Consider the following 17,697-nt stretch of genomic DNA (forward strand, 5'->3'; position numbering starts at 1 on the left):
CAACCTGTGAAGCTCTGGTGAACTCCATGCCCAAGAGGGTTAAGGCAGTGCTGGAAAATAATGGTGGCCACACCCCACCGCCACCGGACCAGCGGCGGGACAATCCGGTCCAGAACCATGACAAGGGGGCTCTTTAGGCCCCACGAGCACTAAGGCCGAGGAGGAGGAAGTGGAATCCGCTTTGAATTCTGGTCAAGGAGTGAGTTGCGACAGTGACGTCACTGGTTGCTAGACTCTAGACTGGGGAGGGAAGTGGAGCCAGGGCCAGCACTACCACGGCTCAGTCCACCCCTGTCCCCTGTATTCGGGACCGGGACATACCTGCTAATTGCAGGGAATGCACCCAGCCAATAAGAGACTCAGGGCTATGGGCCCCAGACTCGGGGCTATAGCCCCAATAGCCACCTCCTAGTGACGCCACCGGCTAAGAGGTTAACTTTAAAACCTGGCTTCTTTTTTTCATTTTGGAATCTAGTGCTGTGAGGTTCTAATTGTCATCTGTGTAACCTTCTCCCCCTGACTCGGTGGTTCCTATCACATTATGTGGACATAGCAAAAAAAACAAAACAGAAAGAGGTTTTGATATTTCCACTGAATCCAAACTTTAAAAAAAATCTTTTATCTGGGATTCAACATGGAAATGTTTACATTTTCTTTAGAGCCTTCTTTAAATCCATATTCATTCATGTGGACAGGATCGGTTTATTGAATTCAGTCTGCAAGGAAATGTAGCTGCAATCACGTCCCCAGGGATGACGTCATACATGTGTAACATGTCTGGTTTTCTTCGAATGGTTATCAGTTCTTTCCAGTCCAACAACCTGCATGGAAAAAAACACAAGAGATAAAAAAAAGATTAAAAAAAAAAGATAAAAAAATAGCATAGTTCCCCTTCTGTTATAATACACCAGTCGTTTCCTTGCATCTGCGGCAATGTCTGTTGGGTTTGTAATTAGAGTATTATTTGGAAGCCGCACTTATTTATTTTGGAGATGAAGACGTCCAAAAAAAGAGAGATTTTTTTTTCTTTCTCGCTTGGCAAAAACTAAACCTGCTGTGTGAAGGAGGATTCTCCTAAAATTAGAGCCACACAGATATTGCTGATGACAAAGGAAAGTATTGTGCCAAGGAGGAAATATGTAAATATCCCATGACAATACATTTTCAGAGGGATACGTACCGTATTTATCGGCGTATACCGCACACTATTTTGCCCTGAAAATCAGGGCAAAATCGTGGGTATACGCCGATACCCGCTTTCCCGCCACGAGTTTGAATACTGCGCCGGCATATACCGAGCGCAGTACACTCGTGTATCTTCGGGCAGTCTCGGCGCCTCTCGCGTACAGGACGTCAGCGCGAGAGTTGCCGAGCCTGCCCGACGATACACGAGTGTACTGCGCTCGGTATATGTCGGCGCAGTATTCAAACTCGGCGCGGGGAGGACGCGAGGACGCCGAAGAAGGACGCCGGACCCGACGAAGAGGACACCCGAAGCCACAGACGGACGCCGGACCCGACGAGGCCGCCGATGGACGCCACGCAAGACACCAAAACTGTAAGTACAAAACATCGTTTTTCCACAGGAATTCGGGCAACTTTAGGGGTGCGCGCTATATGCGGGAGCGCGCAATACCCCGATAAATACGGTATTTATCACCTTATAAACTTTAGGTAAATGTAAAACCCAACTCCAGTCAAATGTTTTATCAAAGCGGACCTTCAGTAATTTTTTCAACTTTCCATCTATTAAATCTTCAGCCCTTGTTGTTTTAACTTTGGATAGTAAAACATTTTTTTACAGTGCCTCTGTGTGTCTGTGTAAATCCCGGAAGGGAACAGGCAGCAGCTTCTGCTGCCCACAGTTAAAATGGCTGCAGCCAGACTCAGTGGAGGGAGATTTTTGAAGCATATTTGGCAAGTACAGAATCACAGTATATAAAAAATAATATACAGAGTGGTTGGAGGGAAGCTTCAGAATGGCAAAGATGTTTTTATTACAAATTATGTGAGCAGACTGTTCCTCTTAACCCCTCTGGCGGTATTTCCTAGCCTGATTTGGGGTTACATTTTTGTGCTAGGATCGGTAACCCAGAGTCAGACTCGGGCTCGCCTCGCAGCATCCATAGGCAGGGTTTACTTACCTTGTTCCTGGATCCAGCAATGCCACCGCACTGTGTGAGGGAGTGAATCCTCGCTCCATTCACACAGTGCCTCTGTGTGCCGCCGATCTCCGTTCCCTGCGACGTTACGACGCACGGGAGCGGAGAGCGGCGCCAAATTCAAAAACGTAAACAAACACATTACATACAGTATACTGTAATCTATAAGATTACAGTACTGTATGTAAAAAATACACACCCCCCCTGTCCCTAGTGGTCTGCCCAGTGCCCTACATGTACTTTTATATATTAAAAACTGTTCTTTCTGCCTGGAAACTGTAGATTGTCCATAGCAACCAAAAGTGTCCCTTTATGTCAAAAATGGTTTTAGAGCAGCTAGAAAACAATAAATAATAAATTATAATCACTTGCAGAATTGAGTGATAGCGATTTGTGGGAAAATTTGTCATAAAAAAATAAAAGTAATGACAGCGACAATTCTGCATCTGAGCAAATTTCAGTGATTTTGAGTTGAATAATTTTTATTATAATTATATTATTATTTGTTATAATTATTTATAATTATTTATTATATTATAATTTATAATTTTGTTTTTAAAAAAAAAATCATACCCGGGATGCCTACTAGACTCTTGTTTGGTCAGATTTAAGTGAGTTATTCCTAAGAATTACAGGCCTACAGTATAAAACGCCAAATTTCCTTGCAAATAATGGTACCGCTTTCAGCACCTAAAATCTAAAATAATCATACCGCCAGGGAGGTTAAAGTAAAAAATAGCCCTCCTGGAGGTGTTAAAGCTGGACTCCAGCTTTTGATACCCTTTACATAGTGTGTTTTGGCCAAGATGTCCCTTACTAACAAGTTTTCCCACTGGATGTGCTGTATAGAGTGCATGGAGCTGAGGCTCCATACAATGTACCGCACTGTGTTCCAGGTTCGAGCCGAGACTTCCTGTCTCATACCTGGAACACATTAGAGTCTATCTCTGATCAGCGCTCGGCCATTCAAATAAAGCGATGTATTCTAGCAATAAATACGAAACTTCCTCTGATTGGCTAAGTCACCCATGTGGGAGACATACATGAAGGCAGTGATTACCAGCACCACCAACTCCTCCCGGCAGGAGACAGACTGACAGGGAAGGCGGAGGGCCTCCTTACCTTAGGAGGCAGATAACGAGTCCACCCAGGATGAGACTATGATCCCCTCCTCCTCCCTCCACTGTCTGAGCCGCATGTGGCTGCGGGTGAACCATCCATAAAGACCTCGCTCATGGGCCGTTCCTTCTCCTCCCGGCTAAACAGCAAGTGGGTCCTGAGACTCCCTGGCCAATTGGGTCTCAGGACCTGCGGCCGCTTCCTGATTGGCCAAAAGGATCGCATCTCCTTTCAGCCAATCGGGAAATGGGCCTCAGGACCTACTTACTGATTGGTCGGGAGGAGAATCAGGAAGACAATAGTGAATAATAGTTCGCTATTGTCACACAAGTGGTGGGTGGGCTTGGGACGCAGTGCTCTGTGCCCTGAGCCAACCCTTTTTTGAAGCCAATCACGTGCTTCAAAAAAGAAAACCCAATGGAATCCATGCGACCGGCACCCCGCATGTAGGTTAGGGGGCTGGACGCATGGTTGGGGCGGGGGCGTATGGACAGGCCGCCACTGATTACTAGTATAAAAACAAATAATAGTAGTTTGTGGACACTTTTAGGTAGATTCAGGTAGAGAAGCCTATAGTTACGGCGGCGTAGCTTAGCGTGTTTAGGCTAAGCCGCCGTAAGTTAGCTAGGCAAGTACATGATTCTCAATGTACTTGCCTGCTAATATACGGCGGCGTAGCCTAAAGCGGGCGGGCGTAAGGGCGCCGAATTCAAATGTGTTGGAGGGGGGCCTGTTTTATGGTAATGAGGCTTGACGTTGACGCTCACGTTTTTTACGTTTTTTTTCTTAATGCGCATGCGACGGGCGCCTACATTTCCCAGTGTGCATTGCGGCTAAGTACGCCGCACGGGCCTATTGATTCCGACGTGGATGTAAACAACGTAAATCCCGATTCGCGGACGACTTACGCAAACAACGTAAAAAATTTGAATCTCGCGGCGGGAACGGCGGCCATACTTTAACATTGTTATTCCACCTAATAGATGGAATACCTTTAGGCCTGCTAATGCCTTACGGAAACGGCGTAAAACTACTGCGGCGGCCGGGCGTACGTTTGTGAATCGGCGTATCAACTCATTTACATAATCTACGCCGACCGCAATTGAAGCGCCACCTAGCGGCCATGCAAAAAATTGCAACCGAAGATAGGACGGCGCAAGCCTTCTTATCTTAGATATGTTTAAGCGTATCTCTGTTTGAGCATACGCTTAAACATATGTCGGCGTAGATTCTGAGTTAGGTCGGCTTATCTACTGATAAGTCGGCCTAACTCTTACTGAATCTACCTATATAACTTTTGCGCAAACCAATCAATATACACTTATTGGGATTTTCTTTATCAAAAATATGTAGCAGAATACAGATTGGCCTAAACTGATGAAGAAATTCGATTTTTTTTATATTTTTTATTGGATATGTTTTAAAGCAAAAAGTTAAAAATATATATATTTTTTTTCAAATTGGTGATCAAATGTCACCAAAAAAAAAAGCTCTATTTGTGTGGCAAAATTACATAAATTAAATTTATGTACAGTGTTGCAATGGTCAGTTAAAGTAACGCAGTGCTGTATACCAAAAAAAGGCCTGGTCAAGAGGGGGGGCTAAATCTTCCAAAAGGTCAAGTGGTTGAAGATGAATAATAAAACAGGGGTTAACCAGCTAAGCCTGGAGATGTTATCATTCTTGGGCCCATACTATTATTGTATTATAATTATTATTATTATTATTATTTTTGAACTAGTAGTAATGATTGTAGCCCAGTATTGGTTACCTGTGATGAACTGCTTCTTGGAGTTACTGTTGTCTCGGAGAAGGCCGAGTCACTGCGATTTGATCGAAAACCTAAAGAACAAAATGATTAACACCTCAGTGATTTTCTCCTCAATTCAAAAAGGATAATGCATACAGCTTTAAAGGGCCAAACAACCTACTAAACACCCCCCCCCCCCCAGATCGGTCGGTCATCCAGCCCCGCAATTACCCTAGGTTGCGGGCGGGCATCTCTCCTACAGGCGGTGGGCAGCGACTTCTATCGCATCTCCTCTGCATCATGGTGGCTTCCGCCATGTGTCTCCTCCCTCCTCCTCCTAGGCATCCAATAGGGTCACCTGTCGTTTCAGCCAATCGGGTAAAAGGGCCCAGGACCAGCTTCCTGATTGGCCTGAAGGAGGATCAGTGAGGCAATAGAGAATAATCATTGGCTATTGTCACATAACTGGGTAGGCTCAGAGCGCAGTGCTCTGCGCCCCGCAGCCCACCCTTTTTTGAAGCCTATTAGAGCCTCTGGCTGTAATCACATGCTTAAAAAAAAAAAAAAGCACCCCCCGTTGGAATCCATGGTCCGCGCGCCCTGCATGTAGATTAGGAGGCCGGACGCATGGATGGGGGTGCCTGTGTCCATCTCCTGGGGGGGGGGTGTTGATCACCGTCAACCGTCTCCCACATTGGGGAGGGCTGATGTTAGTTTGCTGCCCCCTCCCCCGTAAAAAAATATTGAGAACCAGCCACTGGCTGCTGGTCAAAAGTAGGAAGCAAAACCCTGCTTGGATTCCACATTGCCGAGGTGGCTCGAAAAACGTCAACTGGATTTCACCTTACTTTCTCACATATGGAAGCATGCAAGGCGCGGCTTTCATTATGTCACAACATATCATTTTCTTCATCCACCATCTGCTTGTGTCAAACAAAATCACTGCAAACAGTGTCACCACCTATCAGAAAACAACTCACGCTCTTTTTTGACCCTCAATTTAGAAAGTCCAAGCAGTACTTAGAATGAGCCGCTCCACGGATGTTGCTCAACTCTCAAATGAACCTTACCGGGTAATATTACATCGTGTGGGCTGTGATCCAGCATTTATATCCAAAGGAATAATGCCGCCTACACACGACCGTTTTTCATGACGTGAAAAATGCAATTTTTTTAAATGGTCATTAAAAACGATTGTGTGTAGGCTCCAAAGCATTTTTCTCGACGTGAAAAATGGGCATTAAAAAATTAGAACATGCTCTATTTTTTCTCGTTGTTTTTCACGTCATAAAAAATGGTCGTGTGTAGGCTTTAGCGACTTGAAAAAAAACGTACATTCTCAGAAGCAAGTTATGAGTCGGGAGCACTCGTTCTGGTAATACTAGAGTTCGTTCGTTCGTCACGCTGTAACAGACTGAAAAGCGCGAATCGTCTCTTTCCAAACTTTTACTAACAGGAAATTAGCAAAAGCAGCCCCAAGGGTGGCGCCATCCGAATGGAACTTCACCTTTATAGTGCCGTTGTACGTCACCACGCTTTGCTCGAGCATTTTGTTGTTTTTTCTAGGACATTAAAAACGGTCGTGTGTACGTGGCATAAGACAAATTTAAAATTGTACAAGTACTTCTATAAAACATGTATTATTAACCGCTTAACCACTTAAGCCCCGAACCTTTAGGCAGCTAAATGCCCAGGCCAGGTTTTGCGATTCGGCACTGCGTCGCTTTAACAGACAATTGCGCGGTCGTGCGACGTGGCTCCCAAACAAAATTGGCGTCCTTTTTTTCCCACAAATAGAGCTTTCTTTTGGTGGTATTTGATCACCTCTGCGGTTTTTATTTTTTGCGCTATAAGCAAAAATAGAGCGACAATTTTGAAAAAAAATCAATATTTTTTACTTTTTGCTATAATAAATATCCCCCAAAAACATATACTGTATAAAAAATGTTTTTTCCTCAGTTTAGGTCGATACGTATTCTTCTACCTATTTTTGGTAAAAAAAATCGCAATAAGCGTTTATCGATTGGTTTGCGCAAAATTTATAGCGTTTACAAAATAGGGGATAGTTTTATTGCATTTTTATCATTTTTTTTTTTTACTACTAATAGCGGCGATCAGCGATTTTTTTTCGTGACTGCGACATTATGGCGAGCACTTCGGACAATTTTGACACATTTTTGGGACCATTGTCATTTTCATAGCAAAAAATGCATTTAAATTGCATTGTTTATTGTGAAAATGAAAGTTGCAGTTTGGGAGTTAACCACAGGGGGCGCTGAAGCAATTTAGTTTCACCTAGTGTGTGTTTACAACTGTAGGGGGGTGTGGCTGTAGGTCTGATGTCATTGATCGTGTCTCCCTATAAAAGGGATCACACGATCGATGCAGCCGCCACAGTAAAGCTCTTCAGCTCCGAGGAGCGATCGCGAGGGGGCGGCTAGAAACGAATAGCCGCGCCCTCATCCCGGATCGCTCCTCGACGATTTCCGACCGCCGCATGTACCGGGGGGGTCCCGATCGGACCCGCGGGAAGGCAGGGACGTACATGTACGCCCATCTGCCTGTACGTGCCATTCTGTGGACGTACATATACATGCGGCGGTCGTTATGCGGTTAAGGACCGCCTCCTGTACATTTACGTCGGCAGAATGGAACGGCTGGGCACAACATGCATGTACAGGTACGTCCTCTGCTAGTGCCCAGCCGTGGGTCGTGGGCGCACGCCCGTAGCGCGCGCCGCTGGAGTCCCGCGATCGGTCCCCGGAGCTGAACAACGGGAAGAGCTGTGTGTAAACACAGCTTCCCCGTTCTTCACTGTGGCGGCGTCATCGTTCGTGTGTTCCCTTTTATAGGGATACACAATCGATGACGTCACACCTACAGCCACACCCCCCTACAGTTAGAAACACATATTAGGTCATACATAACCCCTTCAGCGCCCCCTTGTGGTTAACTCCCAAACTGCAATTGTCATTTTCACAGTAAACAATGCATTTTAAATTTTTTGCTGTGAAAATTACAATGGTCCCAAAAATGTGTCAAAATTGTCCAAAGTGTCCGCCATAATGTCGCAGTCATGAAAATTAGTAGTAAAAAAATAATAATTTATAAAAATGCAATAAAACTATCCCCTATTTTGTAAACGCTATAAATTTTGCGCAAACCAACCCATAAACGCTTATTGTGATTTTTTTTTTTTTAGCAAAAATAGGTAGAAGAATACGTATCGGCCTAAACTGAGGAATTTTTTTTTTTTATATATATTTTTGGGGGATATTTATTATAGCAAAAAGTAAAAAATATTGAATTTTTTTCAAAATTGTCGCTCTATTTTTGCTTATAGCGCAAAAAAGAAAAAACGCAGAGGTGATCAAATACCACCAAAAGAAAGCTCTATTTGTGGGAAAAAAAGGACGTCAATTTTGTTTGGGAGCCACGTCGCATGACCGCACAATTGTCTGTTAAAGCGACGCAGTGCCGAATCGCAAAACCTGGCCTGGGCATTTAGCTGCCTAAAGGTCCGGGTCTTAAAGTGGAGGTTCACCCAAAAACCTTTTTTGTTAACATTAGATTGAGGCTCGTTTTGTCTAGGGGAATTGGGTGTTTTTTTTACAATCTAAGCCGTACTTACCGTTTTAGAGATGCATCTTCTCCGCTGCTTCCGGGTATGGGCTGCGGGACTGGGCGTTCCTACTTGATTGACAGGCTTCCGACAGGCTTCCGACGGTCGCATACATCACGTCACGATTTTCCGAAAGTAGGCGAATGTCGGTGCGCAGGCGCCGTATAGAGCCGCACCGACGTTCGGCTTCTTTCGGCTACTCGTGACGCTATGTATGCGACCGTTGGAATCCTGTCAGAAGCCTGTCAATCAAATAGGAACGCCCAGTCCCGCAGCCCATACCCGGAAGCGGCAGAGAAGATCGCTCTCTAAAACGGTAAGTACTGCTTCGATTTTAAAAAAACTACCCGATTCCCCTAGACAAAATGAGCATCAATCTAATGTTAAAAAAAAAAATTCGGGTGAACTCCCGCTTTAAGTGGTTAAAAAAACAAACAAAAAAAACGTGCCCTCACATACTGTATTCCAAGTACACATCAGCACTGTTATAAGACATTTCTATATAAGCGTCTTAACAGACGGCATGAAAGCAAAAATAGGTTCCTCAGGGGGTTATTTACTAAAATTGGAGAGTGCAAAATCTGGTGCAGCTCTGCATAGAAACCAATCAGCTTCCAGGTTTTATTGTCAAAGTTTAATTGAACAAGCTGAAGATAGAGGCCAATTGGCTACCATGCAGATCTGCACAGTGCTTCAGTTTTAGTAACTCTCCCCCATTGTATTATATTGGTGTTGTTACTAAGAACCAGGGCTCAAGTCCTGCGGGAACGCGTGGGAACGGAGTTCCTGCACTTTTTTCACAGCAGGAACGCAGTTCCCTTTGCAGGACTAGAGCAGTTGAGCCGCCCGAGCCAATCCTTCACTAAGCGGCGATGCCCAGCTCGAGTCACTGTCAGGGGCAGGCGAACCTTAGTAATCCTTTATGTTACTGGCCGCTTCCTGTATATGGATTCATCGGGTAGTGTGCGGGTATTCCGTCACTTCCTCGATGCCGCAATGTCTCCTGGGAGCTTTTGTCATTGTTCCCAGGAGACATTGCGAAGGTTTGCCGCAAGTTATTAAAGTTCTTTCTAAATCCCGTGATAACTCGCGGCAGACCTCCGCAATGTCTCCTGGGAACAATGACAAAAGCTCCCAGTAGACATTGTGGCATCGAGGAAGTGACGGAATACCCGCACACTACCCGATGAATCCATATATAGGAAGTGGGCAGTAACATAAAGGATTGCTAAGGTACAGTGGACCAAAAAAAAACAAAAAAAACACGCGGTTTAGTAATTATGCATATGAGCGTATCATTTTTTTTTTTGGTGGGGGAGTGGATCTTGGGTGGGAGTTCCCACACTTTTTCCCCCAGGACTTGACCCCTGCTAAGAACGACTGTTTGACCTTCCAAATCTGGGGGGGGGGGGGTCAAAAAAGACGGTAAGCTGCTCTTCTATAGGGGGTGTCGCTGTTTGCAGGGATTTTTTTTTTACACAAGCAGATGATGGATGAAGAAAATGATATGTATTTTTGTATATGGACTTCATGCTGCATTTATATGTAATACACGTGGTCTGTATTGTGCCAAAACAATTGCAGCTCTACCTTCCACAATGAGGTCTCACTATTCCTGCTGCAGGATAACAGCAATCCTAGTAGGAAGCACTAGACTCTTTGGTAGTAGTGGTGGCCCCGTTTAAAGAGTTGGGATGCCAGTTGGTCATGTGATATATTTTCCTGGCATGATCTGCATTAGTGTACACCAGTGGTCTCCAAAATATGACCCATGGGCTGGATGTGCTTATCTGGTACTTGGGGCACCATTCCTTCCACCGACACCAACAATGGGGCATTATTCCTCCCTCTGACACTAATGATGGGGTACTATTCCATTCACTGATACCAATGATAGGGTATCATTCCTCCCACTGACACCAATGATGGGATACTATTCCTCCTCCTGATATCAATAATGGGGTACTATTCCTCCCACTGACACCAATGTTGGGTACTATTCCTCCGACTGATATCAATTATGGGGCACTATTCCTCCCACTGATATCAATGATGGGGTACTTTTCCTACCACTGACACTAATGATGGGGTACTATTCCTCCCACTGATACCTATGATGGGTCACTATTCCTCCCACTGATACCAATGATGGGGTACTATTCCTCCCACTGATATCAATGATGGGTCACTATTCCTCCCACTGATACCAATGATGGGTCACTATTCCTCCCACTGATACCAATGATGGGTCACTATTCCTCCCACTGATACCAATGATGGGGTACTATTCCTCCCACTGATATCAATGATGGGTCACTATTCCTCCCACTGATACCAATGATGGGTCACTATTCCTCCCACTGATACCAATGATGGGGTACTATTCCTCCCACTGATATCAATGATGGGTCACTATTCCTCCCACTGATATCAATGATGGGTCACTATTCCTCCCACTGATACCAATGATGGGTCACTATTCCTCCCACTGATACCAATGATGGGGTACTATTCCTCCCACTGATACCAATGATGGGGTACTATTCCTCCCACTGATATCAATGATGGGTCACTATTCCTCCCACTGATATCAATGATGGGTCACTATTCCTCCCACTGATACCAATGATGGGTCACTATTCCTCCCACTGATACCAATGATGGGGTACTATTCCTCCCACTGATACCAATGATGGGGCACTATTCCTCCCACTGATATCAATGATGGGTCACTATTCCTCCCACTGATACCAATGATGGGGCTCTTTTCCTTCCACTGATATTAATGATGGAGAACTATTCCTTCTTCTACAGGCCACAGGCGCCATGTAATTGTTTTGCTCCTATTGGCCACAAAGCTTGAGATACTGTCTGCTCCAACTGATCCTGGGGCATTTTCAACTCCCAATTGGCCACAGTCCAGCCCTCCTTAAAGTGGATGTAAACCCAAAATCCAGCTCTGAGCAATCCTCGTTTATTGTCCAGTGAAAATTAACAGACTTCCAGATAAAAACCTGTCTAAATACAAAGTCCTTTCCTCTCTCCTTGCTTTGAGTGACAGGTTATTTACATATCTAGCTCGGACATGTTTATCATATGTTATGTTATGTTTATCATAATATGAGGTGATCCACAGTATAAAAAGTGAGAAATCCACCCCTCCCCCACATAACACATCCTGGTAATATACAATGGCCTGTGGATCACCTCATATTATGATAAACATAACATAACATATGATAAACATGTCCAAGCTAGATATGTAAATAACCTGTCACTCAAAGCAAGGAGAGAGGAAAGGACTTTGGCCCAGATCCACGAAGAAGTTACGCCGGCGTATCTATTGATACGCCGCGTAACTTCTAGGATGCTTTGGCGTATCTTTGTTTTGTATCCACAAAACAAGATACGACTGAATGTGGGCTTGATCCGACTGACGTACGTCTTAGTACGCCGTTGGATCTAAGGTGCATATTTACGCTGGCCGCTAGGTGGCGCTTCCGTTGATTTCCGCGTCGAGTATGCAAATTAGCTAGATACGCCAATCCACAAACATACGTCCACCCGGCGCATTTTTTTACGTCGTTTACGCAAGGCTTTTTTCGGCGTAACGTTACCCCTTCTCTATGAGGCGTACGCAATGTTAAGTATGGACGTCGGGCCAGCGTCGAATTTTCCGTTGTGTACGTCGTTTGCGTAAAACGTTCGCGAATAGGGCTTTGCGTAAATTACGTTCACGTCGAAAGCATTGACTATTTGCGACGTGATTTTGAGCATGCGCACTGGGATACCCCCACGGACGGCGCATGCCCTGTTAAAAAAAAACGTCATTTACGTGGGGTCAAGTAGAATTAACATAAAACACGCCCACATCTTTGTCATTTGAATTCCGCGCCCTTACCCCGACACAGTTACGCTACGCTGCCGTAACTTACGGCTCAAATTCTTTATGGATACTGAAAATACGCTGGAAGTTACGGCGGCGTAGTGTATCTGAGATACGATACGCCGGGATAATATATGCGCGGAGGTATGTGGATCTGGGCCTTTGTATTTAGACAGGTTTTTATCTGGAAGTCTGATAATTTTCACTGAACAATAAAAGAGGATTGCTCAGAGCTGGATTAACTCTGTGTGGCAAGACTGGGCACAGATGATAGGAAATCTTATACTGTACATTGTGACATAAAAAAAAACATTTTTTTGGGGTTTACATCCACTTTAACCCCTTCCCGACTGCCGCATGTACATATACGTCGGCAGAATGGCACGTACAGGCACATTGGCGTACCTGTACGTCCCTGCCTTTCCGCGGGTCGGGGGTCCGATCGGGACCCCCCCCGTGACATGCGGCGGTCGGGTTCCCGCGGGGAGCGATCCAGGACGACGGCGCGGCTATTCGTTTCTAGCCGTTCCGTCGCGATCGCTCCCCGGAGCTGAAGAACGGGGAGAGCCGTATGTAAACACGGCTTCCCCGTGCTTCACTGTGGCGGCTGCATCGATCGTGTGATCCCTTTTATTAGGGAGACTCGATCGATGACGTCAGTCCTACAGCCACACCCCCTACACTTGTAAACACACACTAGGTGAACCCTAAATGTTACAGCGCCCCCTGTGGTTAACTCCCAAACTGCAACTGTCATTTTCACAATAAACAATGCAATTTAAATGCATTTTTTGCTGTGAAAATGACAATGGTCCCAAAAATGTGTCAAAATTGTCCGAAGTGTCCGCCATAATGTCGCAGTCACGAAAAAAATCGCTGATCGCCGCCAATAGTAGTAAAAAAAATAAAAATGCAATAAAACTATCCCCTATTTTGTAAACGCTATAAATTTTGCGCAAACCAACCGATAAACGATTATTGCGATTTTTTTTAACAAAAATAGGTAGAAGAATACGTATCGGCCTAAACTGAGGAAAAAAAAAATATATATGTTTTTGGGGGATATTTATTATAGCAAAAAGTAAAAAATATTGCATTTTTTTCAAAATTTCGCTCTATTTCTGTTTATAGCGCAAAAACTAAAAACCGCAGATGTGATCAAATATCACCAAAAGAAAGCTCTATTTGTGGGGAAAAAAGGATGACAATTTTGTTTGGGAGCCACGACGCACGACCGCGCAATTGTCTGTTAAAACGGCGCAGTCCCGAACTGTAAAAACACCTTGGGTCTTTAGGCAGGATATTGGTCCGGTCCTTAAGTGGTTAAGTCTGAAGGACAGTAAACTGGCCCTTTGTTTGGAAAGTTTGGAGACCCCTGATGTGCACAGTGGGGTAGCAAGAAGGAGTAAGAACTGCCATTGGCCCCTAGGTATGGACCCGTTTTAAGCATAAGTATAAATAGTCAATTCACATAAGAGAATACAATGAAAGAAATCCTTACTTGGTGCTGCTGATGGAAGATCTGGTGTGTATGCGAAATTAGGTTCTCCAAGGCTGACTCTGTCAATGGTTCGGATATTACTGAAATCCCGCTGTGGTGCTCTCCTAGGAGACGACAATTAAACTCACATTGGAACATCATGTACTTGGCAACCACAGACAGCGCAATTTCAGCAAACAGCGAAAGAAACTTCAGCAATCTCATCTATCAGTATATAAAGCAGCACCCCTAGAAACATAAAAAATTACCCCCTACCCTTCGCTCATTATTCAAGGTTGATGATCTGTAATTTAAAAAATGTTTTCTATAAGCATCCTTTTGCAGGGTCATTTGTTTCTTTCTACTCCAGAATAACAGACTCAAAGAGGTGCAGGGAACTTTGAAATTCGCAGGTGTAGTCAGATAAAGGAAAACTTCAAACAAGCTCAATAGCTCTGGCAAGACGGCTCCTACACAGCAAGGCTTCACACAATGGGCTCAAAGCATAGAAATACAGAAAGGAGCGCCAGACCAAAATCAGATAAAAGAGTTTAACATAAGTTTAACTGTTGGTAAAAAAAGTCATATAAAAACAGTCAACGCGTTTCAGATGAAACACCCTATTACTGCTCAGCAACTGTTATCTAATTGTTCTTGTAGTTCAGTACCAGTTCTAACATAGTTACCCTATATACTCGAGTATAAGCCGAGTTTTTCAGCACATTTTTTTTGTGCTGAAAATGCCCCCCTCGGCTTATACGCGAGTCACCTTTTTGTGTCTGATCTCCCGGACTTTGGGGACCTGGTTGTTGTAATATTAATATATATGTGTAGGTATTTAAAATATTGTGTTATGTGTATGGCATGGTATTTATGTGTGACATACAGGCATTCAAGGTTACTCATCAAAAGGTGTTTGCTGACCAAAAGGGTTAGTGGCCAAACACAGATCAAAGGGGACAGCTGAAGACCCTTAGATGTGTTAATCTTGTCCAAGATTACCTAGAGGTGTGTGAGATGGCCTGGTACTTCCTTACATACATAAGGAAGTATTTATTAATGGTAATTAGGCTTGAGGGGGGCATTCATTCAGGGAAGCATTTGGTTGACCTGGAATAACCCCTCCCTCCAGTGTGAGACCAATATTTGAGACACTCAAGCTGGCATTTAGCTAGTCTTGTCACTCTGATATGAATATGGCACAGGTCTAGGAAATGATGGGATTCTGAATTACTCTGTTGGATTTGTATCATCTGTGGACTTTGGACTTTGCATGTTATTGGAAGTTAATTAAAATTGCGTTCTCTGGAGAACCTGTGTTGCTGCGGAACAACAAATTTATAGTCATTATACTATACATCTATATCACTACATTTATTGGACATTTATGAGATCACTACACCGGTACCGGCCGGCCGTAGGTCCCCTGTACCCCAAACTTGGCACACATATAGCCCCACTCTTCTACAAGTGTGCAAAGTTTGTTGTCCGAGGGACCTACGGCCGGGGAGCACCGATTTTTCAAAGCCGGGCACCCCTTCCATAGACTCCAATGTTAAATGGTAATTTATCTGGTGATTTGGGGACCCGGTACCGGGTGATCGTAGGTCCCCTGGACCTAAAACTTGGCACACATGTAGCCCCATTTCTCCTCTACAAGTATGCAAAGTTTGTTGTCTGGGGGACCTACGGCTGGGGAGCAAAACTTGGCACCCCTTCCATAGACACAGTGAGGCATGGGCACAGTGAGGCATGGGCACAGTGAGGCATGGAGACAGTGAGGCATGCACATGGACATAGTGAGGCAAATTGAGGCACAGTGAGGCATGCAGATGGACACCCTAGGCTTATACTCAAGTCAATATGTTTTCCCAGTATTTCGTGGTAAAATTAGGTGCCTCGGCTTATATTCGGGTCGACTTATACTCGAGTATATACGGCAGGGATGGACTGGCCATAGGGACTACAGGGAGTTTCCCGGTGGCCCGATGGCTCAGTGGGCCATTTTTTGAAACAGAGATGCTGCTTGGAGGACTTTTTTTAACGCCCTGGCAGTGCCCCAGTGTGAAAGCACTCAGGTTTTTACACTGGGACTGCAGCGGAAGCATTTTTCAGTTGCTTTACAGGTGCCCAAAAGCGCCTAAAAAACGCCTCAGTGTAAAAAGGGGTCCTACACTCACCCCCTCTCTTTTACACTCACTCTCTTTTTCTTACACTCACCCCCTTTCCCTCAACCCTCCCTCTCTCTCTCATTCCCCTCTCTCTCACCCTCTCATGATATACAATAATAGATGTAGGGGCCTTTTGGTGGGCGTGATTTTTCGGGGGGTGGGGGCAGCATTTTCTTGAATTAAAGTGGGCCAGTCTGGATGAAGTCCAGGGCCGAATTTTTGTCCCAGTCCAGCCCTGATATACGGTAGTCCATCCAAGTTTTATCCTGTGTTTAGCCCTGATGAAGGGGGAGTGGTGTTGTCCCTGAAAAGCTTTGGTTGTTTTTTTATATTACTTTTTACCAACAATTAAATTTATCTTTGACTCTTTTAGGGTTTTAATCAGGCGTTCCTTTCTGTGTTTCTACATGCTACTTTGTGGTTGCTTTCATCTTTGAATAGAGCTGCTCAGGGAAAAGGTAATAGCAACTTGGTAGCTTGGTAAAGGTAGCTGGCTGCCAGAGAACCACACTTTGAAGTGGAGTACACGTCATGGCATGGGCAGGGTTCAGTGTGTGTGGTTTGGGGCAGTAAACTACACCTCACAAGACCATGAAGGTAATAACCTTAGAGCAGAGACAGGTCTTGCAGGGGAACAAACTGAGGTTCCCTGGGTGGAGGGTTGTAATTCCAGTGTCTACCAGCGGGTGTCTCCCAGCAGCCAGCAGACCCCAGTAATCAGTTTTTATCTGTCGCTGGCTGCTAGGAGGGTATTTAAGTCCTCCCCTACTAGTACCTGTTGCTCGAGTGTCTTGGTACTGCCAGATTCTGTGTTCCATGTATCCTGATCTTACTCCTGCCCTACCAAGCACCCTTCTGCCTTGTACCTGCTCCCCCTTGTTCCTGATTCCAATTATGATCCCACCTTCCCATCTGCTCCTTGCATCTCCAGTTTTCACCTGCTTTTTTGTGTTCCCAATTTTGTATGTATTGTATATAGTTAGTTGGTAGTTAGGCTTTCTATTTGTTAGGTTGATTAGTTCACCGCTCCAGGCAGGTCAAACAAAGGTAAAAGCTTCTCCTCCAGATTAGAAGCCCCAGGTGCTGGCAATGCATGTAGCACTGCAAATGGGAAGAAATTCTGGACAACCGCACTCCAAAAAAAGTTTTTGCCTTTATTCCAAAAATGGATTAAAAAATACATGCAACAGCAGATCATAACGGACAGAAATCTGACGTGTTTCACACTAACAAACAGTGCTTGGTCATAGCTGTGACTATATGTCCAGAATTCTGTCACTAGGTTTTTGGTTCACTTATATTTTGCAGCGTGCTGGTGGTTGTATGGGTTTTGATTTACCTTAAAGCGGATCTCCCATGCCTAATCGTTTTTTTTTTTTATGGGCTATTCAAATCTGTAATAGCACTGCTGTGCTAAACTCACGTTTCCGGTGTCCGACCGCCGCTCCGCTGTTAATCCGTCCATAATAAATACTTATATTCTGGTTTGCCTCCCGTCGCCATCTTG

The 17,697-nt window shown here is 44.7% G+C and overlaps 1 protein-coding gene across 1 annotated transcript in view; it reads right to left on the reverse strand.

The window, feature by feature from the left end:
- Positions 1 to 599: 599 nt before the first annotated feature.
- The window catches only part of IGSF5 (immunoglobulin superfamily member 5), a 36,201-nt gene continuing 19,103 nt past the window's right edge, over positions 600 to 17,697 (reverse strand). Inside the window, exons 5-7 of the mRNA XM_040338985.1 lie at positions 14,041 to 14,144; positions 5,053 to 5,123; positions 600 to 821 (exon numbers count right to left, since the gene is read on the reverse strand). Coding sequence (XP_040194919.1) covers positions 759 to 821; positions 5,053 to 5,123; positions 14,041 to 14,144 — 238 coding nt within the window. The 3' untranslated portion in view covers positions 600 to 758. The remainder of the gene's footprint in view (positions 822 to 5,052; positions 5,124 to 14,040; positions 14,145 to 17,697) is intronic.

Source organism: Rana temporaria, chromosome 2 (assembly GCF_905171775.1).
Source record: "Rana temporaria chromosome 2, aRanTem1.1, whole genome shotgun sequence".
Taxonomy (NCBI): domain Eukaryota; kingdom Metazoa; phylum Chordata; class Amphibia; order Anura; family Ranidae; genus Rana; species Rana temporaria.